This window comes from Pieris brassicae, chromosome 9 (assembly GCF_905147105.1).
Source record: "Pieris brassicae chromosome 9, ilPieBrab1.1, whole genome shotgun sequence".
Lineage (NCBI taxonomy): Eukaryota > Metazoa > Arthropoda > Insecta > Lepidoptera > Pieridae > Pieris > Pieris brassicae.
The window spans coordinates 13,487,645-13,514,855 of NC_059673.1; the positions used below are offsets into that span (position 1 = coordinate 13,487,645).

At 34.4% G+C, this 27,211-nt stretch overlaps 1 protein-coding gene across 5 annotated transcripts in view; it reads left to right on the top strand.

Annotated features, from left to right (window-relative positions):
- The first annotated feature begins 930 nt into the window (after positions 1–930).
- LOC123714035 (uncharacterized protein CG7065-like) overlaps positions 931–27,211 on the top strand; it is a 28,097-nt gene continuing 1,816 nt past the window's right edge. Inside the window, exons 1-21 of one of the 5 annotated variants that reach the window (XM_045668062.1) lie at positions 931–1,112; positions 2,082–2,267; positions 4,090–4,251; positions 5,078–5,195; positions 5,279–5,402; positions 6,106–6,259; positions 6,839–7,005; positions 7,788–7,897; positions 8,143–8,198; positions 8,885–8,964; positions 18,782–18,863; positions 19,786–19,963; positions 20,689–20,849; positions 21,343–21,677; positions 22,398–22,481; positions 23,014–23,193; positions 23,704–23,833; positions 24,290–24,415; positions 24,813–25,010; positions 25,694–25,858; positions 26,547–26,689. In XM_045668062.1, the coding sequence (XP_045524018.1) occupies positions 2,178–2,267; positions 4,090–4,251; positions 5,078–5,195; positions 5,279–5,402; positions 6,106–6,259; positions 6,839–7,005; positions 7,788–7,897; positions 8,143–8,198; positions 8,885–8,964; positions 18,782–18,863; positions 19,786–19,963; positions 20,689–20,849; positions 21,343–21,677; positions 22,398–22,481; positions 23,014–23,193; positions 23,704–23,833; positions 24,290–24,415; positions 24,813–25,010; positions 25,694–25,858; positions 26,547–26,689 (2,843 nt within the window). In that variant the 5' untranslated portion in view covers positions 931–1,112; positions 2,082–2,177. Of the gene's footprint in view, positions 1,113–1,136; positions 1,253–1,629; positions 1,994–2,081; positions 2,268–4,089; positions 4,252–5,077; positions 5,196–5,278; positions 5,403–6,105; positions 6,260–6,838; positions 7,006–7,787; positions 7,898–8,142; positions 8,199–8,884; positions 8,965–18,781; positions 18,864–19,785; positions 19,964–20,688; positions 20,850–21,342; positions 21,678–22,397; positions 22,482–23,013; positions 23,194–23,703; positions 23,834–24,289; positions 24,416–24,812; positions 25,011–25,693; positions 25,859–26,546; positions 26,690–27,211 lie in introns of those variants that run through there. The other 4 variants (XM_045668065.1, XM_045668064.1, XM_045668063.1 and 1 more) reach the window with 4 other exon arrangements.

Genomic DNA, 27,211 nt, shown 5'->3' on the forward strand with positions numbered 1-27,211 from the left:
GAGACTACCTCCATACCATTGTGATCAAATTGCCATTGAGCTGGTATGCAAAACACAAAGTAGCAAATAAAAATGTTAAATTGACTACAGAGCAGTTAGAACAAGTCACTAAAGAGTCATATGAAAATGTAACTGCAGAAGAGTGGAAGAAAATGACTGATCATTTTGTACATGTAGAAAATAAATATATAGAAAGGGACAGGACAACAGAGGTCCACTTAGAAAGTTTCATAATCAATGTGAGAGACAGTGATAACAGCAATGACTCAGATGAATCTATGCATATAGATTTTTTGGATTCTGATTTTGATTATTCCGAATAAAGTTGTGTTTTGTAATAAATATAGTTTTAGTTTTCCATGCAATGTCAGTCATTTTAAGTATCAATAGTAAAATACTAAATACGTATAGTATTTAATGTCATAGAAATACAGTTACTATGTAAAAAATAATAAAATAAAATCAAGTATCAAGTAAGTTTAATCCACAAAATATATCAAACTTTTAGGGATACCATACTAATTTTTTTTTAATTTGCCGCGCTTTTTCGTTATCTTCTTTCATAAGCCAGACTCTAATTCTCAGGGATTTTCCAAATAAAAAAAAATTGCATAGGTTGAGAAGGGACTCGAGATTAAATCCCATAAAAAATGCATTGGCTTTAGAGGGCCTATCTGCCTGTCTGCCTGTCTCAATAATAAGTGATTTTATCTCAAACCCAAGGGCTTCTGCATAAATTTCCTTCCTCAAATGTATATGCTAGAATTGGTTAATATACTGTACGCTATTGATCAGTATTTTATTCTACTCTACTAATCAGTATTTTATTTACGCTACTAATTAGTAATCTGTGGAATACGTTTTGCGCCTAAGGCCGGCAAAAATAGATGCGTACAGCCGACAGAGTATGAGTCTGTACTCTGTGGTATGGCTAAATTGGCTACTGGCTTATGGCTGTTAATAATGGAATAATTTAGCGTGTTAAATGTAGTATAGTAATTAAATATCTTATTTAATAAGATGTTTTAAATATAGTTGAGTATATTACGCATAAATATTATAAGATATTTTTAGTGTTTTGTCAGGTGTCAACGTAAACAATACTTGCGCAGGTTAGTAACTACATACGATATACTATACGTAATACGTTCAATGTTATTAAATATTTCTATCCGAGAAAGAAATATACGGCTGTAGTATATATGTTGTTTTGTTTTAATATAATAAACGGTCTTAGTACTTGGAGTAAAGAGTGAGTACAATTATAATATTAGCAATTTCCATATTCTGATAAAATGGGGTCGATGCTCGCGAATGTCTATAGCAAAAATATCAATTTAGTAGGTTTTAACATGAAAAAGTTAGCAACTCATTGAAGGAAAAACTTATAAATCCAATTAATACTTTTATTTAAGGAGAGAAAATATTTGATTGTATTATAAACTGATAGATTTATTACCTAGTACATATAAATAATATATAATATAAATATTTTTGTATTCATTTTTTGTTTTACTTTTTAAAATATCTAATGATTTTGATATGTGATCTTGCATCATAAACAAACATAATTAAATAACATACATATTTTCTATATAAAACTTTGTATTTTAGAAATATAAAGGTTATGAAATTTACAAAAAATATATATGATGATGATGATAATTATAATCTGTTAAAAATTTACAATTTCTGTACTGTGAAAAAATATTTAGTAATATAAGACTTGTTGTTGTTGTAAAGAAGGGCCTTTAATCATTATATAACTGGGTTGTTATAAAATGTTCAGAAAGGCTATATAGTTATAGCTATAGTTATAGCAAATTAAAAAAAAAAACCGATGTTACCTCTAAGATTTGTCTATAGGTCATAAAAAATATTAAATAAAAAAAATTGTAAGTCTGTTATTGTTTAAAAACTTTTCAACTATGCCCACATTGTGAAAATTACCAAACCATCACAAGGATGTAAGTATTCTACAATAAAATTTTGAGTAAGTATCAATTTGTTTTTAATAGTAAATGTAAAGAACAACCAAAATACTATAGCTAGAAATTATCTTTACACTAATTTCATTGCAGTGTAATTGCTCAAGATTCAGAAGATTTGAAGATAGTGAAGTGAAAATAAGTTTATACCCTTACATCGGTTATAAATTTAAAGTGTAGTGAATCACGATGGACCTTCCTGATTGTCCACCAGGCGCTGAAGGATATGAAGATACTGTGACAGAAGTACCAAAAAAACTTGGTTTAGAAGGCACTAAGGTAAATATAGAGATTTAAAATATTTATATTCATATTGCATTTAAACCATTTATAAACATTTAGTTACTTTTAGTGAAGTCTTCTAGATTTCTTAATAGTTCTTTCTTAATAGATAGTTTTCTTAAACCTCTTCAAATAAATTGTAGAGGATAATCACATACTATTAAATGCGATTTGGTTTGCATGGAACATTTTCATTTTACATTGTTTATTAGTAGAACAGGTATATAACTATACATATATGTTGAGGACATAGTAATTAATTATTAAAGAAAAAAAAACATTTCATTTTTATGTTAGAAATTGGCATTAGTACAATAGCATAGATTAAAAGCTTTAATGTGTTTGAGGAATGCTATAGTTTGTTGATGCTTAATAAGAAGTTGGTGTGTTTGTGTAAAGTGTTCCGGTATACAGTGAACTATTTAGGACTCAAGAACTATTTATTTTACCTATCAATCACAATATTAATTATTCAAAATTCGTGATTTTACCATTTCTAAATTTTTATCATTATGAACTATGCATGTATGAATGAAGACTTGCTTTTGAAGATTTGACAAAATTAGAAAAAAAGACAAAAAAAAATTAAAATTGTAAATTTCTGTGCCATCTTGTTTACTATATCATAATACCATTAAACAGCTAATCAATCATATATTTATTATAATATTTGGTTAATAATACACAACTTGCATTGAAGATTTTCTCCATCTTAGGGACTTGGTATCGAGAAAATTAATTATTTTAATACTGGTTATAGGCAAAAAATTGTATAAAAAAAATAATTTCTCCACATAATTATTTCTTACTGAATTATAATTTCCTTACATTAATGTAACATAATTTGTCAAACAATCAGTAGTATAATAATAGAATAGTGAAAGTTTAAGACTTGTTTATCCTTTGGGTTAGGCAATTATTAAATATATAATCAAATAGTTTTATGTTTCAAATAAATTATTATGGCAATTCTCAACCATATCCTCATAGTTATTAATTGTATGTGAAGATGTGGCAAGATACATTCGCCTCTGAAGAAAATAATTGGCTAAAAAGGTTTTTTAACATAATTGGAAAATGTTCTGTTTTCACTTATGGTTTACAAGTTGATATTAAATGATAATAAAGAATATACTATGGTAGATGATACTAACATTGAAACAACTCGATATTCATAAGAGACAAACAATTTCACTATAATTAATTTCGTATAAATTTCCAAAAGGCAAATAATTGTCATTAATTGCGTTTTCTCTCCCCTCCACGCCAAACCTTGCCAGGTATTACGTGCCGATATTCCAACTGGGTCTTTGGCTGTTTAACTCAGATTTAGCAATTTGAGCTAAGCTACTTGTATGTCAAAAATCTATTGGATTTGAGAAACGGGTGTCATACTGAGCATTTGTAACTTAGCCAGTTGTGACTCTGTTTAATGGAATGGAATGGAAATCTTATTACGAAAGAACTAACTAAATTTAGTAAAACAAGAGAACTAACTATAGTTGTGTTTCTCTTTAAAATTGTATCGAATGCTTCTTTCGCCTTCCAACGGAATAAAACGTAAAGGTATTTAATATTACCGTACTTAAAATAAGACAATATGTCTTACGGAATACAGTCTTGTGTTTGTGCTAGAATAGAAGTGGTTCCGGTGAGTATATTACAGAAACATATTACCTATAGATAAGAAATAAATATATTGAAGATAAAATTTTGTCGTATTTTATTTTTGATCCCTGTGTTAAGTGTTGTTGTTGTGGTTAAGTGAGATTCGTCAACTGATCAGCTAGTTTTTAAGTATATAATGATATTTTTACAGGCTGAACAGGAGTTTTTGGAACATTTAGAAACTTTGAAGATCAGAGTAGAAGATGGGTCAGCTCGTGCTATGGTGGAGCGGCGAGGGCGCGACGGTCCTGGGAATTGGATTTATCTGTGCTTTCCCTGCGCGGCGCAATGTAGCGGAGAGCAGGTCCTGCAGGTATGAATTGAATTGATTATTATGTATACAATTAATTAATTATCAATAACGTAAAGATAGAATAATTATGTAGGACATTAATAAATATAATTTTATATATGTTTCCTTCTGAAACTAAATGGTCAATGAAATGTTTAAAATGTTAGTGATACAACGATCGGTGACTAATTTAACGATCTGGCCACGACAAGTGGTAAAACATTCGACATCTGAGAGCAGTATGAAACGGCTACGCTGACTTCATCGCCTCACTTCCGGCAGACTTCTGCAGTTCAGGGTCAAACAAACAACCATCACAATGACTAAATTGTATAAATAGTTTTTACTACATTTTTATATATTATATACATAAAACAATTTAACAAAACAAGTGCGTGCGTACAAAGTACACATGTCTGAATTGAAACATCTTTGTAAATTAATTATTACTAAGGTAAAGCCCCAATAGATGGTCATGTACCAGTATATGATAACTCCATGTATATATATATATTCATACTTCTTACACATCTGCGTTTACTGCACAAGACGTAATGCAACAAAATTGCTGTATAGAGTTCTAAACGAATTCACCAATCAATCAGCCAATAGCGTGTATTTTTTCTCGATCTCCTTTCCTTTCTTCTTCTTTCCTTAGTTTCGCCCTCAATCGCTCTCCCTTTTCTTCGAAAAAAATTACCCAGTTTCACTTCAAAAAATATTGAAAATGTCTTTTGAGTAAGTTCGCAAGAGTTGTGGCCGGTAAAATCTAGTGAAGTATAAATTTCAATTCGTATTTAACAAATAAATATCATTATATATAGTTTTTAACATACGTATTTTGCAGCTCCACATTTCGGGAAAAAGACATAAGATGAAGCTGTCCCAGAAATCTGTGTGGCCTTTGTCAATATTCCATGAGCATCCTTATATTCTTCATGAAAAAGGAGCCGCGATTCGATCTGGTATTTAAAAAAAATATTATATGCTATATATTTTTATATAAGAACGCAGTTTCCTTTTAATCAAAATTAACACATCCTTAAAGTTTCAGAGGCGCTCAAGACCCTTAAAGATGAAAAACCAAAAGAAATATTGGATCCGCTGGAACAAAAATACGGTCATTATAGAAGTTTACGATGCCACATACAAGACATTCTTGATGATACGAAGTAAGTATTATTTAAACATAGCTTTTAGGCGACAGAATAGCACAACGAATAGACATAGACATAACATTTATTACTAACAAAACATCTAAACTATCAAAGTTAAAAAAAGAGAGGTAACAAATTTTTGTCTAAAACAACAAGGAACGTTTTAAGTATGTGATGCGTATGTGCTGTGGTTGTAATTGGCCCTGGCTCAGCATTATGCTGAGGAGCAGAGTTGTTCCACAGCGCTGGTCATTCAACAGCAAGTTTGTGCCTCAGTCGAAAAAAGAATAAGAATGGAATATACTAATACTTAGTAGAGACTAATAATAATAGTAGTAAAAGTTAGCAATGTAAGTAATGAAGTCTTGTGAAAATAAAATTAAAAATAAGAATAATTGTTAAGAAATAGATAAATAAATATTATGTCACTTTATAATAATTCAATAAACTCGTGCCAACTCGATTGCTAAATGACCACAAGACTATTGACTGACGTATAAAAATCAATATATTTAATTATGGATTGATTTAAATATGGATAAACATTAGTTTGGAGTATTTTTAATATAATTATTAACAATTTTTTTACTCCATAAAGCATTTTAAAGTCATGTGTTATACCGATTACGCGGAATAATACTTTATTTTTTACAGTCTTCTATTCTGATTGATATCTTTCTATTATTTCAGTTTCTATATTTGTATTATTGGTTTTAAGGGCTCCGCTCGTAGGCGTCGAGTACTTGGTGGAGCACCCGCCTGAGGAATCCCACCACGAGCCGCAGTACATGTGTACTCTTTGCTTCAAGCAGGGACACCCGAGGACCATTGTTAACCATTTGACCTGTTACTCGCATCGGATCCATTATCTCGTAATTATTTTTGGTTTATAAGTGCTATTATTTATAGATAGTAAGTAACACAGCGTTGAGAAAAAAAAATATTTGGCCATAAACATACATGTTTTTCTGACTGACAGACCACGGTTTCTGAAAATAATTATTTGATTTAATGTTTTATGATTCCAAAATATATTTATAAAGAGTTACGAGCATGTAACAATAGTACACAAGTCGCAGTGCCGCACGTACTACTTTAAAGTTATCTATGTTACTACTATCTTTAGCTATCTACTAGTTTTTGTGGTTGCGTGTGTACGATCGATACAGTTTTAATAAACTTAAATTCGAACTGTAAATATAACACTGTTTACTTTTATGTCTAAACTTTTATTATTTCGTGCAAGAAAGCCGTCCATTGGGGAATTCATGAGAAAATCCCAACTGATGCGGGACTTTGGGTGACAAAACTGAACAAATACTTTTAAATGTTACAACTAAACTAACAATTACGCACTATTATATCTGTTTCTTTCCGTCAAATGTGCGTGTGCCCTATGATAGATAGAGACAGTCTAGTAAGTGTATAACAGTTAATATAAAATATTTCAGAGCAAACATTTCCCAAAGGCGCACAAGGCGTTGCTGCCTTACCGCAATCAGAAGTGCAGTCGCACTGGTCAGATGATGGTCATGAATCGTCTCGTTCAATGCATTGAAATGAAGTATGGACGTATGAAACCTGTCAATTTTCAGAAGGACGAATATCAACGGAATAAGTAAGTTTTATTTCAAGTAGTTCAGGGAGCGTTCAAGTATTACGTAACGATGGGCGGGGTCCTCTTGTTATTGTTAATATTATTTTCCACTTTCCATTACCTTACACCTCATAATGGTAAGTTTTTGGTATAAAGAGTCACTGGGTTTGGTCACGAAACGTTTTACTATTGGATACAAAAACGTTACGGCGCGTTTAATGTGGGAGGGGGGTCAAGAATCTCCAAAAATAGCGTGACGTAATACTTGAACGAACATTGAAAAAAAAACTTTTTCATTTAGTTACGCACTTCTGGGACATTCCTTTATATGACTTTCTTGGGTAATTGGAAGAGAGAAAGGCCGATGTGGGGTTATCCCTGCATCTTCTATCGCATTTACCATGGAGAGCGATCATAGGAGTTGTTCGGATTAATACCTGCAACTGAGGTTCATCATCGACCTCCGTCTTTCCGCAACTATGCGTTTTTACGGCTGTTTCGTTTTTGTGGAACTAGATGCCGATTGAAGTATATCCGTACCAATTCGACTTAGGGTCCATCAAGAAAAGAGCGTACCAATTCTAAAAAGGTCGCCAAGGTACTTGCAAGCCTTCTGGCAATGTGAGTGTCCATGGAAGGCTGTATCAGTCAACATTAGAAGACCCTTTGCCCTTGTTTATATAAAAAATAGTTTGAATAAATAAAAACCCTATACATTCTGCGTGGTCTCAAATTTTCGTTTAAAATGCCAGCCTCATAATATAGTGACTATGCATCTGTATCTTAGAAGCATTCTTCAACAGAGATGAAATTGTGCCATGGATATATTCTGGAAAACATTTCTCTGAGGCTGATGGATGCACTTTTGAAGAAGTAATTGACGGTGACCTGATATCCAACTTAGCCTTGTTAGGTAAGTCAGGTATAATCTAAACTATTCCGTATTATAGTATTGTCTTTTGTTGAGATGGCTTATCCATATTAAGAAAACACTTTTTACCTAACACACGGATTGAAGCTATGTATTATTATTATAAACTTATAATTATTTACATAATTTTGAATTAAAAATTTTCCGATGTTTCGCGTGCTTTGCATTCTGACGACACATAATATCAGTAAATATATTTTAACCTATATGAAGTTCTTTTTTTTCAGAGAGCAAAGAGCCTTCGCCGCCTATCGTAGCTGCCCCTTCGAAACCGAAAATTAAGGTATATATTGCAAAATTTAAATTGATAGTGATACGCATTGTGCCTTACCGATAGACTATTTGACTGTGTGGAATTTTTGGTATGCAGGTAATGTGTTATTACGTATTGTACCACAAAGCAAGGTGGCCGTCGATTCACAATTTTCCTGAGTACATACCTCGTTTCGATATATCTTTAATAAGAAGAAAGGCACACAATTCAAAAGTGTTCAGAAGAGTTGTTCGGATTTATACCTGCAGCTGAGTTTCATCTTCGGGAGTCGAGCAAGAATACGAAATTCCACCTGTATCACCTCGACGTCCGCCGTTCCACAACTGAGCGTTTTACAAGACAGATTTTGCGGCTCACCACCGCTATGTAGAACCAGCTGCCCACTGAAATATTTCCGAACCAATTCGACTTAGGTTCCTTCAAGAAAAGAGCGTACCAATTCTTAAATGGCAGGCAACGCACTCGCGAGCTTTCTGGCATTGAGAGTGTCCATGGGCGGCGGTATCACTTAACATCAGGTGAGCCTCCTGCCCGTTTGCCCCCAGTTCTTTAAAAAATAACAAGTGACGGCAAACCCTCGATTGTTCTGTCATTAAATCTCCCCATGTTTTTAAACGTTTTTGGAAGCCGAAATAATAACCACCTTGTCAAACTAATAACCACCTTTTTTGAAGTCGGTTAATAATTATTTCCAGATTAAACCTATTGGTCTACCAACGGAGCAACTGTCGGATATCAGCGATGACGATGAATTCCGCAGACATGACATTAAAAGGTATTTAATTGACAAATATTTTTTTTATTTTTGAAACCGCTTCATTAGCACGTTCAAACGTAAAGAAATATACATTTTTATATATACAAAAATCTCTTAACATCATCATCTTTAGCGTGCTTAGTGTGCGTCATGTGGATAAAGTGCGAGCACAAACGACGAATTATCGTACAATATTTTATTTATATCGATTCCTTATAATATTTCAAATATTACTTTAGCCTAAATTATTAAGTATACCGGTTTCAGGGCACCGATCGCACTTTTAATCATGCCCTACTTTTAATAATGCCCTGCTTTTAATCATGCCCTACTTTTAATCATGCCCTACTTTTAATCATGCCCTACTTTTAATCATGCCCTACTTTTAATCATGCCCTGCGTTCCCTGTACGCACTACCAAAATTCAATAACGCCTCAATCCCACTGGGGCCTTTAAGTATTCTGCAAGGTTTTCTGATTTATTGCAATTCCCCCCTCCTCTTGTTAGCAAAAGTAAGCAAAGCTATCAATAATAATAGTAGATAAAAGTATTAATTTTTTGTGGGAATCCAATGTCGAATATAATAATATGTGTAAAATAGTAAATATATACAGTCGTGGTCAACTAATTAGGGACATGCAAGATAGTGAAGAACAATAACCGGTTATGTACATACAAATATAAAACCCTATTGATTTCTCAGTAACTATTATTTGCATAATTTGGTCCGATTATTATGCTTTAAATGGATGTAAATAAAAGAATAAATAAATAGAAAAAAGTATTTAATATCAAAGGTTGAATATGTATTCAATTTTAAGGTATAATTCTGTAGCTGGACATTTAATTAAGGACAGTAAACTATAATGAAAAATAGAGTTAAACAAAACTAGTATTCTGCAGTATTATAATATCTTTAACAGCTCCATTTTATTACGTGTAAAATCAGTACCCAGTAGCAAAACCTTTGTTAGTAATTACCGCTTGACACCGATGTGGCATAGACATTATCAGTTTCTGGCATGTTTCGACAGGAATGTTTGCCCATGCCTCACAAAAAGCTTCATTAAGTTCATCTAAAATTGTGGTACGATAAGTGGCTACTTTTTTCTTGATTTCGTGCCAAAGGTGCTCGATTGGGTAAAGATCCGGGCTATTTGCTGGCCAATCTAGCACCGATACTGACTGACTGGTAAGAAACGACTGAACGGGCGGTATGTTTCGGGTCGTTATCATGCTGAAACGTCCATATAATAGGGAGATGCTCCTCAGCATAGGGAAGCATCGTTTCCTCCAATATTGCCTTGTATTGATGTTGGTCTAAGTTACCCTGAACTTTCCTCATAGGTCCCACTCCACGTCCAGAAAATGAACCCCACATTTTAATGTTTCCACCGCCATGTTTCACCTGCTTTTTTGTGAATCTTGGATTCATTTCCGCTTTTACTGGACGCCGTACGTATTGCCTTCCATCTGAAGAAATCAAATTAACCTTGGTCTCGTCAGAGAATAATACATTTTGCCATTGGGCGTAGGTCCAATGTCCATATTTACGTGCAAACGCCAAACGAGCATTTCTATGTTCTTTCTTCAACAACGAACAACCCTGCTTCTACCAGACGTCATCGAACGGTCCTAGCCGAGACACCAGCTCTTTCGTCTGTCCCAAACACTTTGTGATTAATTAAAATAGAGCCTAGAAATGGATCTTTCTTAGCTAACCTGGTTATCATTATATCTTCTTGCGGAGTTGTTTTTCTCGATCTTTTTGTTCTGGGCACATTTAAATCTGTGTTATTGCGTCTGACATGTTGCACTGCATTGTATACCATAGTTTTTGAACAATTTAAATGTTCTGCTATCCTTCGGTATGGCCAACCATGGTCGACAACAAACTTCATGATAATTTTTCGTAGTGTTGGATCGCAACTTTTATTTTTATCCATTTTTCTTTAAAATATTTTTCAAAACCTAAAATAAATATCGGGATTGCCGCCAAAACTACCACGTAACAATAAGAGAAGAAGTAAAAAAGTATTGAGATTCAAATTTTAAAAATAGAACGCAATATCTCAGTGTCCCTAATTAAATGGCCAGCCAGCATTATTTGAACAAATAGCACTACGATAATCTATCAGCTATACTGTAAAGAGGTTTAATGTTTAAGAAGTTGTTATTGTTTGTATAATCGGGCACATAAATTACTAATTATACTTACATGTAAGAGATATGGAATATGGTTTAGACTCGAGTTATGTTCAGGCAGACCGAAAAGACATTAAAAAAAGAATTTATTTATTTATATGTCTTTACAATTTGAAATCTACTACAAGACTGATCTAAATCTAAATAATGCGAATACAATAATTAACTTTCAAATAAACTATAGTCGGCGAAATCGCTGAGTGCAACGTCAGCGATTACCAAGGGTTATGCCTTGGTAACTCCTCCGTCCTTCAGAGAGAAGCTGATTTTACAGCTTCCACCAGTGTCGCCACTGGTAGGCGTGATCTTCCGTGCGTTCTTGGTGCATCTGCTTGATAACTTTTTATATACTTTCCATGATACTGCACATATCAGTAATAGATAGAGGATGATAGTTGTCCAGCTTGGAGTTGACATCATCTTAGGCCAGTCGTTGATGTCACCCTGCTTCTCCAGATCTTCAGCCTTGTCCAGTAGTTGCCGAACGTTATCTAATTCCAGATCTTGCAAATTTACTTGATACCGCACGACATCCACAGGTGAGACTTGTTTTTGGGGCAATGGTATTATTTCATCTAAGTCTAATTTCGTGACATGTGACTGCAGCGTCATGTTCGCAACTTCTGCGCGACAATCTTCTGTTACGGTTATAAGATGGATTCCCGATGCACGATGGTAAGATGTGTTGGTCCCACATTGTGCTCTTACGATCTCTTCTCGTTTAAGTATGACCAGCCACGTGTTGTCCCGCGATTTTTGGATCTTGCTGTCACCTAGTACCATCTTAACACGGCTGCAGTTGGCATTCTTGTGTTTTATGAGGTTGACGATGCAATCTTCTGATTTTGTGAAGGATTTCATTTGCAGAGACTCGCAGAGATGAACGCTCTCGGTGATCGACATGCAGCTGTTGTCGAGGTATGCGTACTCATCGCTTCCAATTGCAAGGAATTTGGATTTGGGTATAATGGTGAGGTACTCGGTATCAGGGATAGAATATAAATGAATAAGGTCATATATACTTTTATCAATAGAAGGTATTTGTAAAATAAATGTTAATGAGTGCTTAGTACTATACCCTTTTACTGTTATTGACCTTTCTAGTTCTCTTATATTTCCTATATTTAAATCTGTAATTGGTTCTAAATTGTATATATTTCCAAGCTGTAATAATTCATATATTAAATTCTGCGGACTTATAATACTAGGGTGCATAACACCTAATTGCGAAAATGTTATAGCATCTTCTAATATCATTAACTTATCTAATGTAATTTGCAAACTGAAATCTATTTGAACATAAATGTCTAAGTTACGAACGTGATTAGCTAGCACATCATTCGTCTTTGTTGTATTCTCCAAATACAAAACTAACTTTCGCTGATTTTCATTGATTTTATCTAATTGGAGACCAAATTCTTTTATCGTGTTTTCGGCTATTACTAATGTCTTCTTTTGAACCTTTTGCATAGAAGTAACCTTCTTTTTAATGGCCAAAATATCAGCTTCAAACTTAAGAGCGCCTTGTTGATCTAGATTACCTGTTATGGACTTTATAACTGAGCCTAAACCGTTAATAAGACCTCGTTTGCGCCTAACATTCTGGGAATAATATAATCAATTTTTCTATTCACTAAAGATAGATTATGTTCTATTTGAGCTCTAAAAGAATTTTGCACTTGATCTGTATGCATTGTATACAATTCTGTGGTATTTATGCTTGCGAATAATGTCGCTAACTCATTAATGGTTGACTGCAAATAAGTCATGTTATACACACATGCTAAATTAAAAATATCTATTTGTTTCATTATCCGCCCTTGTTTAAGCAAAAGGATTCCCGGATTGTTGTTGACGGGATTAAGGATTACGTCACCTCTTGAACAGAGCATGATTGCTCCTGCGATGAGGACCCTGGAACAAGGTGGGGCCTTCTAAGGAGTTTATAATGAACTCTAATCGACTTAGAATTTGGATGACTACCTATTATCTCGGCTACATTATTAGGGTGGAGGTGAATAATTTTATACGGACCTTTAAATACGGGTTTAGTTTTGTCGTTCCTTGCTGTTTTCGCCACCTGTTTATATACGGTTTCACCTACCTTGAATACGATGTCTACAGCTTGCTTATTACGCCTGGCTATTACCTGTTCTTTATTTGTTGACATCAGGGCAGTAACAGATTGCTGTATAGCTTCTGCGTTTGCCTTATGCTTTAGGACGTAATCTTGATAAAATTCCTTCGGAAAGTGCAGCTCCAATGGGTTACGTGAAGTTGTGTGACCAAATAATAACTCGTGTGGTGAATAACCGGTTGCCGAGTGAATAGCGTTGTTGTAAGCTATTATGGCATATTTCATAATTAACTGAATTGGGTCGTCTTTATTAATCATACGCTGAATTCTAACTATTTCAGCTATAGTTGAATGAAAACGTTCTATTGGTGAGTTCGAGTTAGGGTTATACGGGGTTGTAAAATGAATGTTAATATCATGTAGAGAGCAGATTTCCTTAATAACGTCATTATCGAACTTATTATCTGAGTCTGTTGTAATTTTATGCGGGAGTCCTAAAACAGAGAAAACTTGTAATAATGCTTCGGCTACGTGTATACTACTGCATGCGTTTAACGGAACTACCTGTGCGAATTTTGAAAAATTATCTATTATAGTGAGAAAGGTCTCCTCCTGCTGAATATAAGTCCATAAATAAATGTTCCCAGGGCTTACGAGGTGTTTCAGTAACTGCTAAAGGGGGTCTTAAAGGGTTTCTTTCATACTTTGCTTTCAAACAAATGTCACATTGGTTAATATACCTTTGAATAGTAAGTAACATGTTAGGCCAATGGTAATTTCTGTGCAATTGCTTAAGTGTTTCCTGTATACCGCGGTGTACTGTCTTACCTTCATGATACTTCTTAATCAACGCTTCCTGTTCGTTCTTATTCTCAACTAGCGTAACGCGCGTGGTACATCTAATAAGTTTTGGGCCTCGATTATTAAATGTGGTACAATAAACTTTACAAAATGTTGGGTACAATTCATCGTTATAAAAATAACAGTGGAATATGCGATCTGCAATGGTGTGCTCTTAAAGAAACCGAATTATTTCCTGTTCTGTGTTTTTTACGGTAATAAAAACGTCTTTAATAACAGTGCGTCGGTTGGTCGACCTATCTTCTACCATGTAAGTGGTACCTGGGGTTGACCTAATATGAAATTGTTTTAGTTGCCTATCGATTGCGTCAGATAAAATAGGGATACCGTTATTTTCATTATCTGGTTGGGTATTATTAGTACTAACTAATTCTACCTCACTTAGTTGATTTTCATCTATAGCTGATTCTGCAATTGAGGGGCTCTGTGGATCTAGTTGTACGTCTGGGTCTAAGTTATCATCTTGTCTACTCGGGCCTGCCATCGGTTCGTCATCAGTCTGTCTGTTATTTTGTTGTGTTATACGGACATTTTCAAATATTCGACCAATTAATTCATCGTCTTCATTATCGTCAAGGTTTACTGCAAGTGAATCAATGCTGTGATGAATTATCTTGATTATCGAGATAGTGCGTCTGAGTTAGTGTTTTGCAGTCCCTTCTTATAAACAACATTAAAGTCATACTCCGCCAATTTCAGTCGCCAGCGCGTCAACTTTGAATTAGGATCTTTTAGCGACATCAACCATGTAAGGGGTCTGTGATCAGTATAAATTGTGAACTTACGTCCAAAGATATAGGGTCTAAAATATTTTATTGCCCACACTATCGCTAAAAGCTCTTTTTCGATAGTGGAATAACGCGACTCTGAGTCTGATAAAGTACGCGACGCATAAGCTACGGGTTTATCAGATCCTACTCTACCCTGAGATAACACAGCGCCTAGAGCAAAGTCAGATGCGTCAGTTGTCAATATGAACGGTTGGCTAAAGTCGGGGTACTGCAATATCGGATCGTTAGTAAGTATTTGTTTACACTTGTTAAATGATTCTAAGAATTCTGCCGTATGCACAATTTTTCTGCCTTTTTTATGCAAACTGTCATAGGCTTTGATAACTTTGCGAAGTCTTTAATAAACTTGCGGTAGTAACCTACTAGTCCTAAAAATGATTTGATTTATTTTTGGTTTTTAGGCAACGGGAAGTCAAGTACAGCTTTGATCTTGTCCTTATTCGGTTTCAGTCCTTCGTCTGTAAGTTCATGACCTAAAAAATTTACTTGTTTTTGGAGGAATTCCGACTAACTGAACCTTAAGGTTATGAATTTTAAATCTTTCAAAAACTTCACGCAGCCTTTCTATGTGTTCTTGTAATGACGTACTTATTATGATAACGTCATCCAGGTATGTATAAACGTTCGGTAAACCTCTAAGAATATGGTTCATTAACCGTTGGAATGTGCTAGGTGCATTCTTAAGGCCAAATGGCATGCGCAAAAATTCATAATGACCTCGTTCAGTAGTGAACGCCGTCTTATCTATGTCTTCTGGGTGCAATTCCACTTGATGATAACCACTAGCAAGATCAAGAGTAGTAAAGTATTGAGCACGTCCTAATCTGTCAAGTATGTCGTGTATGTTAGGTAAGGGATACTTGTCTTCAATTGTCCGGTCGTTAAGTCGTCTGTAGTCTATTACTAGTCTCCATTTAACTTTACCAGATGCGTCCGGTTTCTTAGGTACGATATGCACTGGGCACGACCATGGTGAAATACTTTCTCTAATAATACCTTGCTTTAGTAAATTATCAACTTGGTTACGTATTTCTGCACGTTGTTGTGGGGCTTGTCTGTAACTACGAACGTAAATTGGTGTATCATTTGACAATCTTAACTGATGTTTAACTGCATGTGTAAAAGTTAATGGTACATTTTCTGAATGAAAAATGTCGCGGTAACGATAACAAAGCCTAGTAATTTCTCGCTTTTCTTCCTCATTCATGTGACCAGTTCGAATTTTATTCAAATCGTCACAGACCTCTTTATCTACGTCTATTTTAACATTTAATGTATTTAATTCTACAAACTCGTTCTTAGTTTCAGAATAAGCCTCCAACTCTATAGGGGATTTATCGTAAATAAACATGTTTTCGTCAGTACTATTAACAACAGTAGTTTTAAAAGAACCGGCTTTAACTGTAACTAACGCTGTGGGGGATTCCAAACCTTCAGACCAATAGTGTTTGTTATGAATATACTGTCCATCTATATAATTAGTCTTTATTCTTACCTTCTCACATTTGGGCTCAATTTTAATTTTACGCAAAGGATGATTAAAATAAATTGGTATATTCGCTGTTTCTGTACGTAATATTCCTCGATTTAAGTCAATATTACTTTTTAAACGTTTCAGTAAGTCACATCCTATTAGTCCCTTATATTTTGGGTCGAAGTCGAAAATTAAAAATTTATGAATTGTGTCTGTGTTAAAAATTGGTGGTAACGGGAGGTGTACTATGTACTTATGACTTGATCTACTATGTGCGGTGGATATTTCGAATGACTCGAACTCAACCAATTGTTCCCAAATATTGCCAAAAATAACATCAGATGAAACAACACTCCGACTGGCACCGGTATCTACTAAGAACTTACCTTGAAACTCCGGCAGCTCTATGTACGGTAGATGGTCGGTATTTTGGACGTTGATTTTCACTACCTCCGGTCTTCCTCTCCCTGAGCTTCGTGAAAATCCGGGTTGTATTCGGCTTCCTCCTGACAAGAATTTGGCTCGACATCGCTTTCTTCCTGTGGGTGGAAGATGTAGTCGAGATGGGAAGGGTAACCTGTTGTTATGTGAATGTTGAGGAAAGTTCGGTTCCTTTTGTCTAAACGTGCCGTTATAGAATGTCGAAGGGCCCGGCTTGTTAAGAGCAAGTCGCGCTTCTTCCTGTCTAGCTGCCACTATCGCCATTTCTAGTGTATCTGGTTTCGCTATTCTAACGCCTAATGAAATATGGAAATCTAGGTTATTAACATACTGTTCAATTACCATTTCCTCATAATAACCTTTATTAGCATGGTTTCCTACAGATAACAGGGTGTCCAGTAACTCACGAAGTCGTTTGCCAAAGGACTCGGCGTTCTCATTTTTAAATTTACGCGACCTCGTAAGCTCCTGTATTACTCGCCCAAGCGACGAATTAGAGCTGTCTTTATATTGTTCCACGTATAGTCTCATAGGCGATTGCCTCTACAGCCGCACTGCTCAACTCACTTTTTATTACGCTAAGCAATGTGGGATGGTTCCTCCCCGCGACTTCTATTTGTTCGAGAACATTTTCTACCTCTCTAATATAAAAATTAAGTAATTTCTTAGTTCCGTCATATTTGGGAATAAGATCTACCAAAATTTTAAAATGCGGTGAATCTAATAGTGACATATTTTGAATTTAATTATATGAATTAATAAAGTCATAAAATATAACAATTTCTATGTAGATCCGCTTACACTTAACAATACGCGTAACGTGACGCTAAGGAATGTCCGTCCGATGTGAGAACAAGCCTATTGTTATAATGTTAAAGTTTTAAACCGATTTTAGGTTTAAACACTCATTAATTATATATATATATATAAATAAACTATATCTAGGACAGGAAGTAGAGCACGAGGGAACGCCCAATGCTCCAGGTGTACCCGCGTGGATCTCGGTGACCGCCCTTGATGAGGTTCCTTTGGACTGCAGTAACGCGACTAGGGAGTCGCCGTTTACCAGGGGACTTTGAAGAGTTTGATTCGCGGTTTTCCTAGTTAAACGTGCAATCCTACCGACTGCGCCAGTTATGTTAAGGCAGACCGAAAAGACATTAAAAAAAGAATTTATTTATTTATATGTCTTTACAATTTGAAATCTACTACAAGACTGATCTAAATCTAAATAATACGAATACAATAATTAACTTTCAAATAAACTATAGTCGGCGAAATCGCTGAGTGCAACGTCAGCTATTACCAAGGGTTATGCCTTGGTAACTCTCGTTGGAAAATAAAAAATAAATTCACAATTCGCTTTAACCAAAGAGTGTCCCTAATTAGTTGACCACGACTGTATATATTATTTATATTTTTTCTTATATTATTATTATTTATATTTTTTCTTTGGATTGCATGTTATTTCGAGTTTTTTTATTAATTAATTATGCACTTCTTGTACTTCACCCTCTGTGGGTGTTTATTTTTTTATTCTCCCATATTAGGGTTGCCTGGAAGAAATCGCTTGTTACCGATAGAGGCCGCCTGTTGCCAAATTATTTATGTAACCTACTTACTTTTTGTTTGTATAATTATGTATGTTATGGTAACAAAATATCAATAAATAATTACTATTGACGTAATCACCAAATAAAAAAATCAAAAACCCCCCTCTTACTAAATCACGTATAGTGCTTACGTAATACTTGAACGACCCCACTCAAGAGATTTCCTCATTATTAAGTGGTTAAGTTCCAAACTACATATATAACAATTAAATAATAATTCGAATCTAAATAAATAATCATTTTAAAAAGAAATATGAATGGTTTACCAACGCAACAATCAAAATTAACGGTCAATTGCCTCGTTCATATCCGTTTCCTGATAATCCTAATATTACCTGACATTTATGTAACAGGAATAATGTCATTTTACAGGAATATTCAACAAACGCCCCCGGAGCAGTATTATGCCAAAAAGCGTCCTGACACAAACTCTCATATCTTGACAAAAGAGAGGGTGAGTTTTTCTTCAGATCGTTTATAGAAAGAAAGAGTGAGAGAGAAGAAAGTTTAAAATCACGACGACAGGTCTATTCATTCTGCGGTCCTTTCAGATGTTAAAATTTTGAATTCTGCCTAAAACATTTTATATTCCACGTTGTTAAGGATAAAAACACACTTTCCTCGAGCTCGATGGCTGTTGTTGGAGATATGTTGCAATAATTGAAACAATTTTCGAAGCTGTGTGTCTTTAATAGTTTAAAACTTTTAAGCTTTAAAAAGAACTTTAACATACATTTTGGGGTATTTAATGTATGTCTATGTAACTTAACTTATTTATAGGCTCTTAAAACTAAGTGACACAGCTATTACTTATAAAGAATATAAATGATGTCGATCTATTGTTCATTTTTGGAATCGACACTGTTCTATTAAAATTGATGAATCTAAGAACTAATAAAGGACTTATCATATACATATATATATAGGTATATATAGTACCAAAACTGATATTTTACAGTTTATACTCAAGTAATGTTTGGTTACATAACTCTCGCCCAAGGGTATGAGTTGAAGGGAAAGCTTTGAATGTTAGATTTTTGAGATGTAGTAAAGTACTACATCTCAAATGGATGGGATGGGATGGCTAAATATCTGATATTTTGATAATAATTGAAATACCTAGTCGGTTATTGGATAGCCTAACGGTAACCAACATAAACAGTAAATTAAAAATACTACTTTTATATGCGATTGTCGCGCTCCTAAACAAGACTGCTATGCTTACATTAATACAAACCACAGCGGTTTTCTAATGTAACATATTGTGATTATATTATATTATTTTTTATAATAAATAAATTTAAAAAAATCGTTGAAAATTGATGTTAAATTAAACATGGCTTTTGGGTTACTTTAGAACAGTGTTTTTTTAATAGAGACAACGACCGGGCAATTTGGAGTTTAAGGTAAAACGCGCAAAGGAATTGAGCATACAAGCAGAAACGACAGCTAAGAGAATGCTTGCCTACCACGAGAAGAATCCAGAAAAGCATCCCCTATACCCTGAGGAGTGGAAGAAATTCTGGAATAGACGGTACAAGGAACTGCAGGCTGGTAAGTAAGGAATTTTTATTCGTACAGAAATTTATGAAAATCCTTAATATAAACGGAACGATAGATTTTCTGTACAATTAGTTCTCTTTCGAAGATGTCTTTTTGTTGTACTCGAATGTAATTCATTTTAATTTCTACAGATGAAAAGATTTTCGACTGTCTTTGTTTTGTTAAATAATAAACTGAAATTTCTCTTTAGAGAATAGCAAATGAAATATACGATTAGGTTTTTTTGGTGTATATGTCGCAGTAAAGTAGTTAAATCAGATAGTTAATTGAATCTCTAGACAGTTAATTAAATGTCAATATTTAATCAAGTCGCTAGCATTTTGATTTAAATAAAGCGGCGTCGAAAATGTTAAACTATCTGTCTGACCGAAAGCCAGCGTGTTGATTAACAATGTAAAACAAGACTCCGTCATGATTATTTCATTTGGTATTGTTATTTCGGTGTGTTCGTGAAGAACTGAGAGGTTGGAAAATTCCGTGTTTTGTTTTATTGTAAATGGTTAGGTTAGTCTTGTTGCCTAGTTTCGTTCACTCACTTGTCTGACGGAACTTTAGCGACTTGATTGAATATCGATTTTTAATTAACTCTCTGATTTAATTACTTTACTGCGACATATACATTCTTCAGACTTAAGATACTGTGAATTTGTGTTATTTGAAAATCTTTTATATGTTATACATACTGGTTATATTTAAAACTAAATATTGCCTTATAGAGGGAAAAGACCCATCGAAGCACGACTTCAAGCCCGAATGGATAAAATTCTGGACGGTGCGTATGAAGGAGCTCCATGACCAAGAACTGCGCGTGGCCGTGCATGAGATCTATAGGAAATTCAGCCTCGCCATACCTAATAACATTCCGTCTAAGACCGACGTAAGTTCTTTAGTCTAAAATGTGTTTTTACATTTCCCTTATCTGAGATATTGTCTGGTCAGATCACAACGACACGGTTTGATTAATTAATTTATGTCTCTAACAAAAAGTAAATATTAAATTTAAATAACTAAGCATATACTATAATTTTCAGTGTTACCTTCACAAGTGTCAATAAATGGCATCCAATCACTAACTTGCAAAACATTATCAATAATAATATCTCTTGTGAACTAAAAATTTCAGCTCAACTTTACCATTGTTTGTTCTGAAGAGTAGTTAGGATGTTTTTTAATTAAATAAATCGGACATCCAGGCTATACGCAAACATTTCAGAGCCGTATTTATAGGATATAGGATTAACATGACGCGTATAACAATAACAGTAAAACAAAATAATATCGGCAAAGTCTCTCCTGAGTCAATATAACGCTAGTAATTATTTACTTTAAAGGAAATAAAATTTATGATAAATTTAGAAATAACTTTTTAGGATCGCAGGCTTCTCTCAGTGGAAAAGAAGCGTTCCCTCTCACCGCAGAACAGAAGACGCACACCCGAGTTTAAGAAACTAGTCCGGCTACATTCTCCCGAGCGTAGAATATCACTTGACAGGAGAATATCGCCTAACAGGAAGAGGTCTTCAGAAAGGAGAAGGTCTTCCGACAGGCGACGGTCACCCGAGAGACGAAGATCGCCTGAGAGGAGACGTTCTCAAGAACGTAGAAGGTCACCGGATCGTTTAAGACGCTCAATGGAAAGGCGACCATTCATTGACTCTAAGTACAAGATTGATCGCCGACCTATTGTTGCTGTAACTGAGTTGAGGTATGCATATCTTGTAGATAATATAACTCTTTATTCGTATAGGTAACCAAGTACACTTATGAATGTCAACAGAAAATATGTTAAATTAATTCTAAATTTACATTGACTACTACTACATTGAGTTCGCAAGCCAAGGGAGTAGAGCGGGGAAGAAACTTTGCACCACTCTTTTTATCGCTAAGTGTTGAGTCAAACAAATTGTTATTAAGTATTCGTCAAATTTATAAAAAGCTTTATTGATTAATTTATGTTTCTTTTTTTCTCTTGGGAGTTTGTTGTAAAAACGAATACAATTTCCATACCATTTATATTCTGGTTGATCGTACGCTCAAATCAGTTCTGTTCCGAGTATACTACATTACCGATTACTCTGGTGAAAGTCACCATTTGTTTTAAAATCGCTTATATATTTTTATTTGTAAATATATTATTGTATGCGATGGCTACGTGTCGTACGTCGTCCTAAATTCCTGATATTATAAATTTCATATTTGATTCACTTACGTGCTCTGTGCGAGTCTCGTTATGATGTAAGCGCGGGGCACGTGCTAACCGCTGGTAGACTTATCGTTAGCTTTTCATCAGCATGATGTATGTCATGCGGTGCAAGACGTGGATGCCGCTTCTTACAAAATAATTGGGGAATAAAAAAATCGTGACGAAAATTTTCGATATTTATATGTATACAAGATACCTATATTTTGACTTGACTTATTGCAGAGATAAAGAGCGTTCAGTGTCACCGCCACCTCGTCGCTCGCCTCTGAGATTACTGCGCACGCGCTCTCGGAGCCCGATGAAAAGGTACTAATATCTGATGTTTAGGTTAGGTTAGATTAGTTAGTTACTTGATTGCTATATCCTTTATTTTCTAGACAGCCTTGTATAATTTCACCATAATAAATAACGCTAACGCTACTTAATGTAAGCTGTGTACTTTGTGAAGATTTTTTATAATAAAGAAATAACTTTCAATTCGAAATAAAATTGATAAAATAAATAAATTATAAACTGTAACTGTATATGTATATACAGATATATGTATAAATTATAATCAAAAATTGTTTATGTAACTAACTGCGTTGAGCTCAGCGGGCTATTTATGTATATTAACTTTTAAATACGTGTAATTATTCTCTGGCAATTAAGGTTTGAGGTGAGGATACGATATAGGATAATGCTTGTCTATGGGCAGGGGGTGATTACATTTCCAGATCAATCATTAGTATTCTTGCCTCACCTGAAACCTAAATCGCCAGAGGATAATTGAATGTATTTAAAAGTGAATATATATATTTACTTTGTTAATGTTATATAAAATCTAGTCACAATACAGGTCTTTATATAAAAGGTCGCGAAGTCCCAGCCGCAGTACTTGGCATAGCAGAGGGAGTCCTTTGTCCCAGAGAGGACGCCTCAGCACCGCGTCCTCCTCAGCACGGAACCCAAGCCCCACTCCAACGAATGTAGAACCTTCTATGCAGACCGTACTCATTTCGGATGATGAGCTTCAAGGGTGATTATAAAAATGCACTTTATATTAGCGAATATCATAATTTATTTCCCGATGACGTAAAAAATGGTACAATCGGATAGGCCAACGTATTACGTATATATATACGTTATACGTATGTTGGATGTTGAAATTAATTCGTGTTTATGATATCTTTTTGTTATTTAGCATGGAATTATTGAAAAATTGTTTTAACTTATGTTATGAACAAAATAATTAGATTTTTCTAATACCATTGACTTTCTTAAATCGTATGGGTACACCTTTATATTTAATTTTGCCAATTTATGCTTACAACATACATTATATAGTTTGGGTTTTTAGCTCCACATATATAATTATAATTATTAACGATTCAAGGAATTTATCGTTATATACGTGGATTCGGTAAAAATTCGAATAGTTAACACAACACACTTAGAGAGTGGCAAAAGTATGGTCACATCAAAGTATTTGCAATATAGTTCACGTGTCATACGTTTGGCTATAATATATTTGTTTCTGACATTCCAGTGGAACCTCTCCATGGGATTCTGGTGATTCGCTGGGGTCATTACCAGATATGCGTTCGCCGCCTTCCCGGTCTAGAGGCGATAGTCTTTCTTCACGCATGTCACACGCACGTCATAGCCAAGACTACAAGGTAATATAAATAAATAGTAACAATATAGTTTAAGAGATGATGAACTACCGCTGTCTCGAGTTGGATATAGGACCTACATGTGTTATAAAGTCATTTTACAAATTTTTTGTGTGTGTAACTTCATTAGGACGTAGTAAAAAAAACTGATTTCTGTTTCGTTTTTTTTTTTCAAAATTTTCTACACGCCATCGATTTTTAGATTAAATTCTGATTTCTTGACGATGTTTTCCTTCACCGTTCGCGTGTGTGTTACTTGTGTATAGAGCACAAATTCCTACATGCACAGCGATTCGAACGCACGACCTCATGATAGAGACGTACGCAGCCAACACTGTTTTGCTTCAGTAAACGGATGAGATAAATGATGTTTTTTTAGTCACTAAAATATACTAATTAAATCCAAAATTTCTTAATAATTTTAACTGGATCAGGTATAATAATTTAGTTTTCTTTTAGGATTTAACGAATTCAGCAGATAACATAGTTGCGACGCTGCGTATGCTGGTAGCGTTGGAGGACCATCTTGGGAGTATGGGGCCTAAAGTCGTGGACTTATTAGCTGAAGCCATACGTATGGAGAAGGTAATTAACATCAACGGATTTTTTTCATTTTCACACAGGAGCACAGGCACAGGAGTTTTCTCTGATAAATGAAATATTGTTTTTATTGAAATATAAAATTTCCTTTGAGTATTTGTTGCGTAGTATTTTCCAGCCATTAAATCTAGGTATTTATAATTACTAGACAAAATGTCTATGTATTATTATAGGTATATATATATATCACCTGATAAATTGTAATCCAATCTGGGTACGGCCTTCCGTAATAGACGAAATTTGTTACTTAATGATACCTGATGTGATAGTTATATGATATGAAGTTTCGTTAAATACACAGTAAACGAATTAACCACGTTTTTATCCGTTATTAGTTTTATTTCTTGCGTTCATATTGGTAACTATAGATTTTAATTTTCAGGAAAAGGCGAATTCATCCGAAGAGCTCTTAGACCGAGACACCGCAGTGGTCCTAATAGAGACGGCGAAGGAGAAACTGAAGGGGGGTTTGCAGGCTGGTCTGGTCCCACCGGCTGCGACCTCTGCAGTCAGGGCGGCCGTTGTTCGAGCGGCTGCTACTCTTCATGCTGCTGATAAACGAACCCGGGCCAGGCAAAGGGTAAAATCGATTATAAATATAAATTGCCTTGAATTATTTTCTAATACTGTTTATCTGATATATAAAAAAGTTGGTCCCAAGTATGCTTTAACTGTGGATTTAGCAAGTAAGCGTGTTTTTATTTAATGTATAGTTCAGCTTAAAGGCTGTTTTTGTTGAACCGATTCTAATTCAGAACTTTTGTTGTGGATACGAATACGAGCTAGAAATTAAATATATTTATTAAATTTATTAATTGCACAGTTAATTAATTAATTAGGTTAAAATGGTTTATTTGTTCAAATAATTAAGTAAATATTAAAAAAATATATATCTACGACATTTAACACCTTTTGTCTTCAGTCACCGTGACCACGCACGCTGAAAAGCACGCGAAACGTCGGAAATTTTTAAAATTTAGAATTATGTAAATAATTATAAGTTTTAAAATTTACAATTTAATGCATAGCTTCAATCCGTTCAAAGGGTGTTTTTCTTAATGTGTAAAAGCTATGTTAACAAAAGACAATACTATCGTAGGACTTTCTTTCTCCGTGCGAATTTAAGCAGACTTCGGAAAGAAACCTGAATTGGCAGACACAGAAGGGTGATCACCTATAATATAATATATATGATGTCTATAATTTAAATGTCCCATAAGGTTGTAGCGCCAGTGTATGAACAGCCCTTCTCATATTTTATAGCAAGAACGCAGTAAACCAACGAGTAGCAAAGCCAGTATTGTGCCAGTGGCGGGTGTGGGTGAAGTAGATCGGGAAGAGATCGCCCAACAGATGGCCGCCGCACTCATTGCTCAAGGGAAAACTGATGTCTCTTCGGAGGAGTTAGCTCAACTCGTTGATGCTGTGGTAAGTCTTGATTTTAAAAATACTAATGTATAATGATATCGAATAAATAAAAAATAATATTAACGAACAGCAATCTTTGATATAATGGCGTTTTTTATACACAAAATATTGAAAAGTTCTATGAAATTGCTTAATTATTAACGTTATGACGTTACAGGTCAAAGTCTTATGTTCCAATGCAAAACCATTGGAACATAAGTACAACAAACAAAAATAAATAAATATGTAAAAAAAAACATTTTCACCTAGTTTTTTCATATCCTTTTAAGTACTAAGAATTAATTTAATGTAGAATATAACCTTAGTATAAAATCCGTAGATACGAGAGTCCTTTCCGGCACTTTGTTGACTTATTTGTTACTTTTCTAGTATTTTTTCACGGAAATGTCAATATTTTTTGTATGTCTAGTGTTAATGTTTAGTGTCCCAGCCGTATGGCCGGAACAATCGCTTTGCAATAGAAAATACTTCAATATTTCTCGGCCTTATTATTGCTGTCTCGCTTTACGGCCGCGTGCGTCCCTTCTGCGTTCGTTCGCTATTGCGAACAGTCAGTTGTGGTATTGTAATTCATCCATACGTAATGATACACTCCGTATTGTACGCCTTCTGGGTGAAATTTTTGCAATTATAATGAATAATTAATTACAATACTTATTGCGAAAGCCTGTTAAAATTTGATCTTTAGGTCGGTATGGCCGAAGCGAAGAAACGGGAGGCGAAACTCAAGGAGCAAGTAAAAACCATTGAGTCCAACAAGAGAACGGAAGGGAGCGACGCTGCCGCCGCTTCCGCCTTACAAATGCTTCAGTCTGCTTATGATGATAAGAGGTAAGGATTAATTATTTGTAACTTTAATTTATTTGTCTTTGTAAAATAAAGGACAATGTGTACGGGTTCTAGTGTACACACGTAAGAAGTGAAACTTCTTTCTGACCTTATTTAAAAAAATGATCTACTATACGCAACTTTACAGAAATTGGTTAAATAAAGTTAAATTAGATAAAGTTTAACAAAAGGCTTTTATGATCATAGAAATGAATACAAATAATACTATTATTTCATTTTATCTTATTACTACTAAGATTATTACAGAATTTCATTAATTGTAATAGAATTATTACTATCGCTGTTATCTTATATATATTTGTTATTAATATCTTCGAATCTCTTTCAATCAACCGTGGTAGGGTAACCAAGATCTAGTAGATTCAACATCTTACTCTGTTGTCTTACTTACACACACATACACAGTCAATCAATATAGAAAAATATTGATGGATCACAAAAATCTCGATTTTATGTCAATACGCTCAATATTTATTTACATCAATAAATATTGACGAGATCTCA